A 14,333-nucleotide genomic window follows, 5' to 3' on the forward strand; every position below is an offset into this window, starting at 1 on the left:
ACAGACTGCTCTTGCAGAGGACCCGGGTTTGATTCCCAGTGCCCACATGGTGGCTATGAACCATCCTTAACTCCAGTTCCAGGGGAATCCAAAGCCCTCTTCTGACTTCCAAGGCATTGCACGACCCGGTGCACTCACATGCATGCAGGCAATACACTCAAACACATAAAAAATAAAATAAAAGCATTGACCAAAACCTATTTGGAGAGACATGTGGTAGCATGAGCCTGTAATCCTAGTACTTAGGTGGTGGAGGCAAGAGATCAACAATTCAAGGTCATCCTGGGCTACATAGGAAGTTTGAGGTTAGTCTGGTATTAAAGAAATTGTCATTAAAAAGGAAAAAAAAAAAACAGCCGGGCATGGCACACGCCTTTAATATCAGCATTTGGGAGGCAGAGGCAGGCGAATCTCCATGAGTTCAAGGCCAGCCTGGTCTACATAGTGAGTTCCAGGACAGCTGGGGCTACAGGGAGACCCTGTCTCAAAAAGACCAAAAAAAAAAAAAGAAAAAAGAGGGTTCCTAGGGATTATTGGTCCTGTGGTAGAGCACCTGTCAGTACCTGTAAGGCCCCAAGCTTAGCTTAATCCTAAAATCACAAAAAAGTTCTGAGAGATTATTTCTTTTTAAAAACAGGGTCTCACTATGTAGCCCTGGCTGGTATGTAGAACTTGGTATTCTACGTAGACCAGGCTGGTCTTGAAATCAGAGACCCTCTGCCTCCCGAGTGCTGGAATTAAAGATGTGTACCAGCACATTTGGCCTGAAAGAGGATTTAAGGGTGCTTTGTCCTTGGCTACTTTTCAGGGGGAATAAGCTCCATGAAACAGTTTTATATTTGAAGCTGTAATTCTTCAAAGGAGAAAACAGCTACTCAGCGTCAACAAATGCTGGAGGCACAGGCAGGCATCTGGTTCCTTTATACAGAGGCTGAAATTAGTCTTGGTACCCCAGCTCCCCATTTCTGTACAGAACCAGCAAAGGTATCAAGGAGAACAAAAGATGTTTTGATAGTACTTGGTAGAAAACCATGAATCTATGAACTAAGGATACTAGAAATTGATGGATGTTTAAAACATTACCTGCTGCCACAGTAATCACGCATCCTAACCGTCTCAGGACCAATCCTTTTCCTTTTTGAGACAGGGTCTCACTAAATTGCCCAAGCTGGTCTTCTTGAAATTAAGATCCTCCTACATCAGCCTGGGATTATATGCTTAAACTACCAGGCCTGGCTTCTTAAGACCAATTTTAGTACTAAATATTGCTATTTGTTCACATGCTAAGTTTTTGCTTTAAAGAAACTATATGGTTTCAGGGAGGGGATCTAAATATCATAAAACTATGTGGTATGAAAATCAAAGAAATTCAGTTAAAAAAAAATGGTTATGTCAGGCACAGGGGTACACGCCTTTAATCCCAGCACTCAAGAGGCAGAGGCCAACCTGGTCAACACAGTGAGCTCCAGGCCAGACAGGGCTACATAGTGAGACCCTGTCTCTCAAAGGGAAAAAAGTCACTGCAATTCACATGCCTACTCAAACAGGTTGGCCTTTTCTGCAACTGCAAACCAAGAGACTCGTATCATGTCCTTGGGAGCTCTGGCCTAGTTCTATCTTACTCTCACCTCACCCTAACTGCTACCCTTGGTTACTTATATGACAAATCTGCTTTGTAACTCTCCATTTTTTTTGGGGGGGGGTTCTTTTTGAGACAGGGTCTCCCTGTAGCCCCAGCTGTCCTGGAACTCACTATGCAGACCACACTGGCCTTGAACTCACAGAATGCTGGGATTAAAGGCGTGCGCCACCACGCCCGGCTCTCCTTCATTTTTGATGCCCACCACTGGATTAAGTACAGACAACTGCCAATTATCCAGCATTTGACCTAGTCTTTAATTCCTTGGAAGTCAATGGAATAGGGAAATAGAATGCCCACCCAGTGTAATGCTTAGGCTATGAGCTCTTATCCTACCTCAGTACACTCAGAGGCTCTTCCTGGCTGACTTAAACCAAAAGCTTCATTGTCTGTCATGTCAATGTAGCAACAGCCGTCTTCTTAACTGTGCAGTATAATTTCTGACATAATTTACACAAGCACACAGAATTCAATCAGCAGCTGAGCAGGAAAGCAATGTTAACAAATGCTATGAATGGGCCTATGATTTGCATATTATTTGACTCATCTGTGGACTGGAGTGATCCATCCATTCCCCTCATTACTATGAATAATCTAGAAATGGTTGGATGCTTCTGGCCAGACAGCTATGTTTTAAAAATCAAAAGCAACAACAAAAACAGCCCTAAAAGCTGACAAACTCTAGAATCAAGGCAATCTCAAGCATTTATTCTTTTTTTCAGCTTTGGGGCTGGGACAAGGATGGTCAGCTCAAAATTCTACTCCTTTATTGCTTTTAGTCCCGATACTCTAGTCTTCTCAACTACAAGAAGAAAAGGATAAAGAGAAGTCGGGTGTTTCTTGGTGAACAAAAGCTGGCAGAGTACGGCCAGAAAGATTTCTCAACATAATAGCAAAGCAAATGTAAACTAAAGGGAAAGTTTGTTGAGTGGTGAAAGACTGTGTCAAAATGCTAATGCCAGGACCTGTCACTCTCTAGGGGAAAGTGTCATTTTCTGAGGTGGAAAAAGGGAAGAACATTAATACTTTGAGGGCTCTTAGTGGCAAACCCAGGAGTCATGAGGCAGTAGACTTGGGAGTATTACTGCTATGAATGCTTAAAATTGATACTGCGGCCAGAGCTTCCCTTCGAGTTCCCACCTGAAAATAATGACATGGAAAGGAAGCTTGAATCCACTGAGAAGTGAGTCAGGTCTGAAGCCTCTTTGGTAACAGAAATGCTTTGGGAGGCCATAAAACTTGGCAGGGTTGGAGGGTGCCCAGCACCTTGGCACAAGCAAGCACCAGGCAATCACTCACACCTACATAGTCTAAATATGAGGGATGGAAGGAAAGAATAGAAACATACCACAGGTGATACCAAAGACAGCTGTATCATGTCCCATTCCATTATTCTCCTGAACTATAGCACACAATTTCCACAGTTAATAATCTCGTCATTTTATCACAAATTGACATCACCTTACAGAAGCAGAATCAGGGATTGGAAAATAGCAAGGCCAAAAGTCCTAAGGCTAAATGGAGTGCCTAGACAAATTTAAATAAGTTCAAGCCCTCAAAAGGATGGAGTTATTCTGGAAGAGTAGGTGAGGACGAACAGGGGTGACCCAGAAGACCACACCAGGGACCCTGTCTTCTCCTGGTAGAGCTAAAGGAGGTTGGGAAAGGTGCCAACAGGTAGGCCACTGCTGTTGGCTTTCTAAAAGATGGGCAACATCCTTTCCATCCCAATATATCAAAACAAAGGCCAGTTGGTCATCAATATGTTCTAATAACCAAATAAGACATCGAAGTCATCATGATTGTAATAAAATCCCCCAACCTAAAAAGAAATCAGCCCTAAAAGATCAAGACTCTAAGGTGATTAAAAAGTTATAGGAGAGCGGGAGGAAAATATCAAGGTAAAGGAAAAAACTGTGGGAATTACACACAGTATGTAAATGCCTGGTCTTCACAGCGTTACATTTATGAATCAGACCATCATTATGTTACAAGAGAACCGATACCAACATTTCTCCTGTGGAGCACAGTGATAAGCACATTTTTATGGATGTGTTTAGGGTAGAAAGAGCTGGGAGAAGGGAGAAGAGGCAGGAAGGTGAGCATATTATGTACAAGGAGAAATGACAGAGACCACCCCTCCTTTAGCTCTTTGCGCTCTCTTTCTCTTTGTTTTCTGCATCCTCTGGATATGCATGCCAAGTCAGTCTCTCCTCATAAAATGCTATCACAATTTGTGGACACTTCACATTGGCTTCTTTTGCAAGAACCAGGTCTGCTTCATCTGTGTCTTTCCTGAAAAGAAAGAATGTGAGACTTAGAAGACAGCCTGAGAGAAATCTGTCTGTTATGTCATTGTTTGGATTCTCCTGGCTTGATTTCCTCCTCACATCTTGATTTCAAGGTAAAAAGGACCTTAACAGACTGGAGGTATAGAGGTATAACTAAGTGCCCCCCCCCCCCGCTTTTTCCTTTGGTCTTTTTGAGACAGGGTCTCCCTTGTAGCCCCAGCTGGCCTGGACTTACTACGTAGAACAGGCTGGCCTCGAACTCAGAGATCTGCCTGCCTCTGCCTCCCGAGTGCTGGATTAAAGGTTATCACACCTGGCTCTGATGGAGCCTTTGAATTTGATCTTCAGCATCAAAAAAGACAAAATAAAACAAAACAAAAAACCCAAACAACAACAACAAAAAAAAAAAAGAAGGGAGGGAAAGCAAAGGAAAAGGGAGGAGAAAGCCAGCCAGGCATGGTAGGTACAAATCTATAATCCTGCAATTCCAGCACTGGGGAGGTGGAGGGCAGGAAGATCTTGAGTTCAAGGTCATCCTAGACTATACATTGAGTTCAAGGCCAAATTGAGTTGTCAGGAAGGAAAGGAGGGGAACCTAACAGTTCAGTATTTTCAAGAACTTTTTAAGTACTATACTAGATATAAAAGTACATAGCTAGAATTCAGATACAAAACATGTAGGCTCAATCAAAAATAATAAATTATATTTATTCTACTTCTATATTATCTATTTGTATATATGGGCAAGTGAAGAAACACAATCAAACAGCCATATTGGTTATATATAAGTCAATCAATCTAGTTTCTGGATCACCTAAGGGAAGGGGTCCTAACCCTCCTTACTTTGTGACCCTTTAAATACTCATTATCTTTTTGGTCAGAACTGTGAATTGGAAAAATAGGAAAATAGAAATTTATGTGCAAATTTTCAACTGCCAAGTTACCAAGTCCCACTACCAAACATAACAAACAAAACAATACAAACCAAATTTAGTAACATGTATCTTTAACTAGTTTCTTTTTAATTTATTGGGTATGGTGGCATATACCTATAACTCCAGCACTAGGGAAGTGGAAACTGGATTAGGACTTCAGGGTCAGCCCAGCTACACAGCTAGTTCAAGGCCAGACAAGGGTATTATAATAAGAGACCCTGCCTCAAAACAAAACAAGCTGGTGGCACAAACCTGCAATGCCAGTATTCAGAAGACAGAAGCAGGAGCAGTGCTATAAACTGGAGGCTGGCTAGCTCTACATAGGGAGTTCCAGGTTAGCCAGGAATATAGTGAGACCCTATCTCAGAAAATAAGAAAGTCTGGGATGTGTGATATAGCTCAGTTAGTAGTGTTTGCCTAGTGTACATAAGGCCCTGGGTTTAATCTCCAGCACGTATAAAACCAGGCACAGTGGTGTAGGTGTCAGACTGTAATCTCATTGCTGGGGAGGTGGAAGCAGGAAGATCCAAAATCCAAGATCATCCTCTACTACAGAAGCCTGCCTACCTGGGCCACATGAGAGCCCTGTCTCAAATATGAAGCTATAATTATGTAACTCTGGGCCAATTAGCTTCCTTAGTGACACTGTATGATGAATCTTCTATGTATGTATTGTGAAACAGGTAACTGAGGACCACAACACAAATCACTTGCCTATGAAACCAAACTAAGAGGAAGTACTTGATGTTCTAAAAGCCATTCTCTCTACCTCATAAAGTAACTGGTGCTTTGTTTTGCATTAACCCTAATGCTTTTTGCTGAAATGTCCTTCTCTTTTTGACATTATTCAGTGGTCTCACCGAACTTTTAAAATTCATGGTCACCAGCTCATGATCTTAATGCAAATGATTCAGTCCTACTTAAAAAAAAAAAAAAAACTTAGGTCATACTTATATGTTTCCTACACCAAATTTACTTTCCTGATGTGTGGATTACTAGAATGTAAGAATACCAAAGCTTGAGAATGTCATAAATCCATTTTGAACCACAATTTAATATTGACAACTGGTATAGGTTAAGGATCAAAATCTTGCCACACAGTGAGGCCCACTCTCTCTTACCATTTCATTAAGAACATTAAGTCACCACAAGAGTCTGTTGCCCCAATGATCTTCTCTGGTTCCAGGCCTCTCTCAAAGCCCCGAGCGATATCATTGCTCTGCTATAAGTAGAACAGGAGAGATTAAAGTTTCAAGAAAGAGCAAAGAATCTGTTTCTCAGAACAACAAAACACAGCCTTCATTAATATCACTTGATATCATTACTGCCATCAATTCAGAAAAATTCTAAGAACTTGAAAAATAGAGTACTACATCAAACAGTGACAGCAATGCCAAGAGAAGAGATGCTGTTGTCTTTCCTGGTGTTCCTTGAGAAAGATGAGGAAGGAGGCCCTAACAGTCTTTAGCATCCTGTGAGTCCACATCCTCAATCAGGCAATCTTCGAATCCTCCTCATTTAGAATCTCTTCAGTACTGTAAGTGAACTAACTCCACTTTTGCTTCTGAGATGCCAAATAAGCCCATGTGTACTCCAGACCCCCTTTACTCTCTCAGCTTCAAATATGTAATTTTTCTCAATCTTAAATTTTTTTTTGGGGGGGGTGTTTTTTTTTTTATGGGGGGGTCTCACTTAGTAGCCCTGGTTAGCCTAGAACTCACTATGTGGACCAGGTTGGCCTTGAACTCATACAGACCCGCCTGCCTTTTCAGTATTAACTTTTTAGACTTTACCTTAACAGTGACCAATAATATTTTTTTTAAACAAATGTTTTGGAATTTCATATGCTGTATTTTGGATGAATTTAGATCACCCTTCTGTGACCAAGAGTTTTAATACTTCGCACAGTGAAAAATGTTATGAAAAACAGGTTAAAAGTGATGCAAGACCAGTACTATAAAACTGTAAGATCACAAATGCTAATTTGCATATACTTGGTGGAAGAAGCCACCCTGTGTGCTTACCCCCTGCCATTAAAAGGTGGAACCAGACTGGGGCTTTAAGCAACTCAACTGATAATTCAGGAGGAAGAGCACTGAAATGTGATCTCAGGCAGGTATATAATCTAGACACGGGAGCAGTGAACCAGGTATCAACAGCACTGGTCAGAACAAGAAAATCTAATTTTATATGCATCATATACTTTTTTAAAACTTGTGGGAGACAATGAAAGCTTATTTAGTAGTAGCACAAAGAAAAGCTTAAGACTTCCCAAATGAACGAAATCTCAGGTATCTGATTTTCATACCATCTTTTAATGTTCCTTTAAGATACAAAAGCAGGCTAGTGTGATGGCTCAATGGATTAAGGCAGTTGCCACCAAACCTGACCACCTGAATTTGTTACTTGGGACCCATTGGTGAGAGAATTAATTCCCACAAGGTGTCCCCTGACCTGCATGCTCACATGCCCCCACACATATACAACACATAAAAATATTTTTTTAAATAGAGGAATGTAAAAGTTTGCAGGGCTCACATGGTCCCCAAAGACATCAGAACCCACAATAGAAAGGAAATTCCAGCTATGGATCAAGGGGAGATACTGGCTTTTTAAGATACAGCCTCTTTGGGGCATTTAAGGGGAATAGGTTCCCAGATGTGAACACAGCTGCTCACAGCTGGAATGCTGGCAAGGGGACTAAGTAATACATCATAGCTGGCGGCTGAAAACAGTTTGCCACATAGGGAGGGAAATGGGGAATGGAAGAAAAATGTTCAAGATGCTGAAGGAGCCAAGGCGAGGAAAATGCTAAAATCATCATACAAGCAGTAATCTTAAATCAGGCATAATACCAACTAACTACTTTCTTCTGAAGTGGTCTAAAGAAATGTAATCTCCCCCTGTACCTTTAAAACATACAACTAAGCCGGGCATGGTGGCACACGCCTTTAATCCCAGCACACGGGAGGCAGAGGCAGGCGGATCTCTGTGAGATCCAGGCCAGCCTGGTCTACATAGTGAGTTCCAGGACAGCTGGGTCTACAGGGAGACCCTGTCTCAAAAAGACCAAAACAAAACAAAAAAACCCCAACTATGTATCTTCCCAGCTGTCTGACAGCTGCCAGTGTTGCTGAGAACGCTGTCAGGGACCCTGGATGAACATTATGAGGATAAAGGGGACTTTTGGAGGTTGTTTTCAAGGTCAGCAGCTCCAAAAATCAGTCTAGACACAAAAGCCTCTGCAATGGTCAGGGATCAAAGCATGGTACTCAGATCACTACTTTTGTTATTTTTTTATGTTTATTTTATGTGTATGAGTATATTGCCTGCGCGTATATGAGTGCACCCATGTTGTGCACTGCCGCAGGGGTCAGAAGAGGGCTTCGGATTCCCCTGGAACTGTAGTTATGGATGCTTTGTAGCCGCCATGTGGGTGCTAGGAATCAAACCTGAGTCCTCTGCAAGAGCAGTCAGTGTTCTTAACCCCTGAGCCATCTCTCCAGCCCCTTAGATCAGATCATTACTTTTAAAAGGACAAAACCCTAAGTTGAAGAAATGTACACTATTCTGTCCCAAATATCTAGTCAAAAATCTTAGGTTATGTTGTTTTTGCTATTTTAATTTAACAAGAAAAGAATTAAATAACAAAAATCAGAATACAGAGAATTAAAAAAAGGTGTGGTACATTCCTTTAATCCCAGCACTTGGAAAGCAGAGGCAACGGATCTGTTGAGTTCAAGGCAGAGGCACGTGCATGTGCACGCCCACACACACACATACACAAAATAATAAAATGTAATAAAAATAATGTAAAAAAAGAAAAAGAAAAACAAGTCCTAGCTCCTTAGCAAATGGGAAGCAGAGGCAGAGACACGCCAGCCTGGTCTACATAGTGAGTTCCAGGCCAGCTGGGGCCACAGGGAGACCCTGTCACAAAAAGATTAAAAAGAAAATATGATAAACACAGAAAGCATTCTCAAACTCAATACAATTCATCACAACAACATTCAGACCTTTCCAGATACAAAAGCTTTAAAAATAAGGTTGTAGGGGCTAGAGAGATGGCTCAGCAGTTAAGAGCTCTGGCTCCTCTTGCAGAGGACCTGGTTTAGTCCCTAGCATCTGTATGATGAGTAACAACCTTCCTTAACTCCAGTTCAAGGGATCCAATGCCTTCTTCTGGCCTTTGTAGGCACCAGGCACTCATGTGGTACACTTACCTACATTCAAGCAAAACACTCATACACATAAAATGAAAATAAATATAACCTAAAAAAATGCATTGAAGATTCTTCTTGGTGCTGGAGAGCTGGCTCAGTGATTAAGGCTTGCTGCTATTCTAGCTCCATTCCCAGAACCCACATTAGTAGCTCAAAACTGCCTGCAATTCCAACTCCAGGGGATCCAAAACCTTCTGGCCTACTCAGGGACCCGCACACACATGGCATATGAACAGAGAACACATACAAAAAAAAAATTCTTCCTCTTTAAGGCACCTGCACACACATGGCATATGCACAGAGAACACATACATCAAAAAAAAAAAATTCTTCCTCTTTAAAATAACAACTTCTACTCATGGAGAAGGCAGAGTAGATAAATACTTTATATCTATCAGTTCTGCTACCTTCATACAAATTCAGTGCTATAAATTACAATTCTCTTGTTGAGGAGGGGAAGTTAATCAACATCCATCCCTAGAAACTCTTTGTTCAATAATTTACTATTTAGTTCTATCCTTAGAAGAGAAATAACTAAAATAAGGCCTCTTTCTAGATGGAAGGAGCAGAAGGACAGCCAACAGGAGCAGGGAAGGGTAGCTTACCTCTCTCTTCTTTTTGGATTTGATATCATCAGCACTGCTTGAGAAATTGGACTTCCTCTTGTTGCCTTCTGACTTCTCCCTAGGTTTGTTATTCTCACCCTCCTTCATCTTCTTATACTTTTTCATGAACTCAGAGATCAGTTCAGGGCAATCCAAGTTTTTCTCAGGTTCCCACGTGTTGTGCTCCCTGGACCACAGCAATGAAGACAAAGGAAAGGACGATGGATGAAAATCCAGTGTCCTAGTTCTGTCTGTCTGTCTGTCTGTCATCACTGCAGTGCTGGAGACTGGGGGATGACACAAGTGCTATCAGGCTATATCCTCAGCCCTTCCCAATGCTGAAGTTTATTTTATTTTATTTTGAGACAGGGTCTCCCTGCAACTCCAGCTGACTTGGAACTCACTATGTAGATCAGGCTGGCCTTGAACTCACAGAGATCCACCTGCCTCAACCTCCCAAGTGCTGGGATCAAAGGTGTGCGCCATAGCACCCAGCTTATGAAGTTTACTTTAAAGAGGCATATAGTACTTATTTTTGGTCCATTTGACCTACCATTGACTACCTCTGCCCTTCCAAGCACATCGGTAGAAATATTCCACTGAAGATCCTTTGATTAGAGATAGCTATGTGATTGTCTTGAAAATGAAATGTCAACAAAAGTAGCATGCATCATTTTCAGGTAGAAGCCTTTAAATCTTATGGACAATCCACCATTTGTTCCCACTGGCTTGCTACAGTTCCCCAAAAGAAATAGCAATGCTAAAGCAGATCTTAACACAGACACCATGAAAAAGGATACACACATGGTTGCTAAGTATATAAAAAGATGCTCCAAACTGTATACCACCAGGGAAATGCAAACTAAAGCTACAATGTACCCCTGTACAACTATCAGAATGGCCTATCTCCAAAACACCAACCACCAAATGCTGGCAAGATGTGGAACGACTCCACCTCTCATTCACTGTTGGTGACAGAAAGGACACAACCATTTCGGAAGTCATGTTGGCAGTTTCTCACAATACTAAATATACTCTATCTTACCAAAAAGTCCAGTAATTATTGCTCCTTTGTAGTTACCAGAAGAGAAACTTAAACTATCCCCAAAACTTCACACAGATGTTTTGAACAACTGCATTTATAACTGCAAAAATCATGAAAGCAACCAAAATTTCTTTTTAAAAAAAATATTTTATTTATCATTTTTATTTTATGTGTATGTTGTATGCATGTATTGCCTGCATGTAGATAAGTGCACCTGTGTCATGCAATGCCTGTGGAAGAAAGAAGAGAGGCTGTCAGATCCCCTGGAACGGGAGTTATGGACAGTTGTTAGCTGCCATGTGGGTGCTGGGATTCGAATCTGGGTCTTCTGCAAGAACACTCAGTGTTCTTAACTGCTGAGCCATCTCTCCAGCTCGTCTTTCTTTTTTTAAGTTTAGACAGAGTTTTACTATGTAGTCCCGCTGGCCTGGAACTTGATGTATTGACAAAGCTGGCCTTGAACTCACAGAGATCTATCTACCTCTGCTTCCTAAGTGCTGGGATTAAAGGTGGGTGTCATCATGACTGGCCTAAGATGTCTTTCAGTAAGCAAATGGATGAACAAACAAGGATATACCCAGAAAATGGAATAGTATTTAGTACCTAAACATTTTTAAAAAGACAAATCAGTTACCAAGCCATGAGAAGACACAAAGGAAGCCTAACTGCAAATTCCTAAGTGAAGTGAAGCCAACCGGACAAGCCTGGACACTGTGATTATAGCTGTATCACATTCTGGAAAAGATAAAAACTATGGAGATAGTAAAGACCAGGGATGGAAAGGAGAGGAATATCACTGCATGGAACACAGAAGACAGATCTATTTTTGAGACAGGGTCTTGCTTTGTAGTTCAAGTTGTCTTTGAAATGGTGGTCCTGCCTCAGCCTCCTAAATGCTGTGATTACAGGTCAGAGGATTTTCAGTATAGAGAATATTCTGATATAACGGTGTACACATGAATTATACATTTGTTGAAATTCTTAGAATATACAGTAGAATATATAACAGTGAATTCAAGGCCAAGCGTAGCAACGCATGCCTTTGATCCCAGCACTAGGGAAGCAGATCTGTGAGTTCAAGGCCAGCCTGGTCTACATAGTGAGTCCCAGGGCAGCTGGAGCTACAGAGAGACCCTGTCTCAAAAAGAGTGAATCCAACAGAAAGCAAACTCAATAAAAACATACCAGAAGTATATTGTTGCTGTGATGGACTTGACCATGTTGTTTTTTGGGGAGAACTGTGGAAGTATTTGGAACTTTAGGCTAGAAAAGCCATTGAATGCCCAGAACTTGGAAGAAATGTTCAGGGAAATGCAGGCTATGGAGACCTGGCTTGTGACGTTTCAGAGGGAAGCGAAGGCCTCTATCGGGTCCTTTATTTTGGAATCTGGAATCTCTGAACACGAAACCTTCTATGCTTTACTGGGACAATGGATGCTGGCTAGCAGAGGTTGAAGATTCAGCTGTGATTAATAAGAGATAAGCATCACTGAAGTGAAATCTTCTGGGGAGCATTTCCTCAGGGTTCACACACAGCTGTGGTCCAGCAGGCGACAAAGGCTGCACATGAAGCTGGCAGCAAAACCTGGCAAGGTCTAAGAGTCTCCCATATCATACTGGTTTTGAAGGCATGAGAAATGCAATATTGAGGGTGTCATGGAGAGCAGTTAAGGCCTGGCACCATGTGGCAGGGTCAAAGTCCCCTGGAGAGAGGCCAAGAGAAGTCATGTGTGAAGGTGGAGCCCCAGTTGCAATGAAGAGCCCAGGATATCGGGAGATGCTAGGAGAGTGAGCTGTCTGTGAAGACAGTAGTAGGTGTAAAAGCTGGCCTGAGCCTGGGAGATGTTTTGTGTGTTGCTGATGGTGGAGTGGGAGAGGTAGAGGGACCCAAGCCTTTTTCATGAAGTGAGTTCCAGATATCAGACAGCGAGCTACAAGATTTGCAGTTATACTGCTGGATCTGGGTTTCACTAATATATGATTGTTTTTATGCCCTGGTTCTTTACTTCTGGAATGAAAAATATTAAGCTTGTTTTTGTTTTACAGGGGCCTACAGTTAAGAGACTTTGGATGCTGGGGCTAGAGAGATGGCTTAGCGGTTAAGAGCACTGACTGCTCTTACAGAGAACCTGGGTTCAATTCCTAGCATCGACATGGCAGCTAACAACCTTCTAGAACTTCAGTTCCAGGGGAATTCGACGCTGTCTTCTGACCTCCACAGGCACTGCACTACATGGGTGCACTTACATACATGCAGACAATACACTCATACACATAAAAATAAAATTTTTTTTAAAGATACCTTAGTGTTTTTTTAATTGTTAAAAAATGTCTTACCAGTCGGGCAGCACACCTTTAATCCCAGCACTTGGGAGGCAGAGGCATACATACCCTTATGTATGTAAGTGTACCTTGTATGTACAATCCCACAGAAGCTAGAGAGGACATCAGATACTCTGAAACTGGAGTCATAAATGCTTGTTAACTGCCATGTGGGTGTTGGAAACTGAACCCAGGTCCTCTGTAAGAGCAGTCAGTGCTCTTATTGAGGAGCCATCTCTGTAGCCTGAGACCTAGATTTATTTTAAAATATAGTATTTTTATTTTATGTGTAAGTGTCATGCCTGCATGTATGTACGTGCACCCATGTCGTGCTGTGCCTGCGGAGGACAGAAAGGGACGTTGGATCCCCTGGAATTGGAGTTACAGACAGTTGTTAGCTGCTATGTGGGTGGTGAGATTTGAACCTGGGTCTTCTGTAAAAACACTCAGTGTTCTTAACCACTGAGCCATCATTCTAGCCCCCTTTTAAAAATGTTTTATTTATTTATTTGAGGCCTTAGATTTTTTATTTTTTAGGTCTTTTTGAGACAGGGTCTCCCTGTAGCCCCAGCTGACCTGGTACTATGTAGACCAAGCTGACCAGGCTGGCCTTAAACTCACAGAGATTGTCCTGCCTCTGCCTCCCAAGTGATGGGACTAAAGGTGTGTGCCACCATACCTGGCTGAGACCTTAAGATTTTTTTTTTTTTTTTTTTTTTGGTCTTTTTGAGACAGGGTCTCCCTGTAGCCTCAGCTGTCCTGGAACTCACTATGTAGACCAGGCTGGCCTTGAACTCACAGAGATCCGCCTGCCTCTGCCTCCCAAGTGCTGGGATTAAAGGTGTGCACCACCATGCCCAGCGAGACCTTAGATGTTTTAAAAGGTTGAAATTTTAAATACTGTAGGACTTTTAAAGTATTTAAAGTATGTTTTCTATTGTGATATTAATATGAGATCTTGGAGACAAGAAAGGTTATAGTTTAACAGTGATGTGTTTGTGTGTCAAGAAGGAAACTCAATTGAAGAACTTCCCAGATCAAATTGGCCTGGACCTGCAGTCACAGGCCATTGTGAGCAGCCCAACATGGGTGCTGGGACCTGAACTCAGGTCTTATCACCTGCCGATCCCCCTCTCCAACCCAGGCATTTACAACAAAATAGGGACAAATGTTTAATACATCTACTCCATACTCCAAACTTTGTTTTTCACTTTGTATCTATGCTAAGTATCAAGAGCTCAAAGACAGACACTTTTAAGTACCTTTCAAACAT

The 14,333-nt window shown here is 41.8% G+C and overlaps 1 protein-coding gene across 5 annotated transcripts in view; it reads right to left on the bottom strand.

Moving 5' to 3' along the window:
- Nucleotides 1–2,369: 2,369 nt before the first annotated feature.
- Cbx5 (chromobox 5) overlaps nucleotides 2,370–14,333 on the bottom strand; it is a 33,961-nt gene continuing 21,997 nt past the window's right edge. For 4 of the 5 annotated variants that reach the window (XM_008839070.3, XM_008839079.3, XM_029566531.1 and 1 more), the window contains 3 exons: nucleotides 9,694–9,880; nucleotides 5,987–6,087; nucleotides 2,370–3,934 (listed from right to left, as the gene is read on the bottom strand). In XM_008839070.3, the coding sequence (XP_008837292.1) occupies nucleotides 3,784–3,934; nucleotides 5,987–6,087; nucleotides 9,694–9,880 (439 nt within the window). In that variant the 3' untranslated portion in view covers nucleotides 2,370–3,783. The remainder of the gene's footprint in view (nucleotides 3,935–5,986; nucleotides 6,088–9,693; nucleotides 9,881–14,333) is intronic. The other variant, XM_008839062.3, reaches the window with a different exon arrangement.

The sequence above is a fragment of the Nannospalax galili genome, unplaced genomic scaffold, assembly GCF_000622305.1.
Source record: "Nannospalax galili isolate Female #2095 unplaced genomic scaffold, S.galili_v1.0 scaffold251, whole genome shotgun sequence".
In the NCBI taxonomy this organism is placed as follows: domain Eukaryota; kingdom Metazoa; phylum Chordata; class Mammalia; order Rodentia; family Spalacidae; genus Nannospalax; species Nannospalax galili.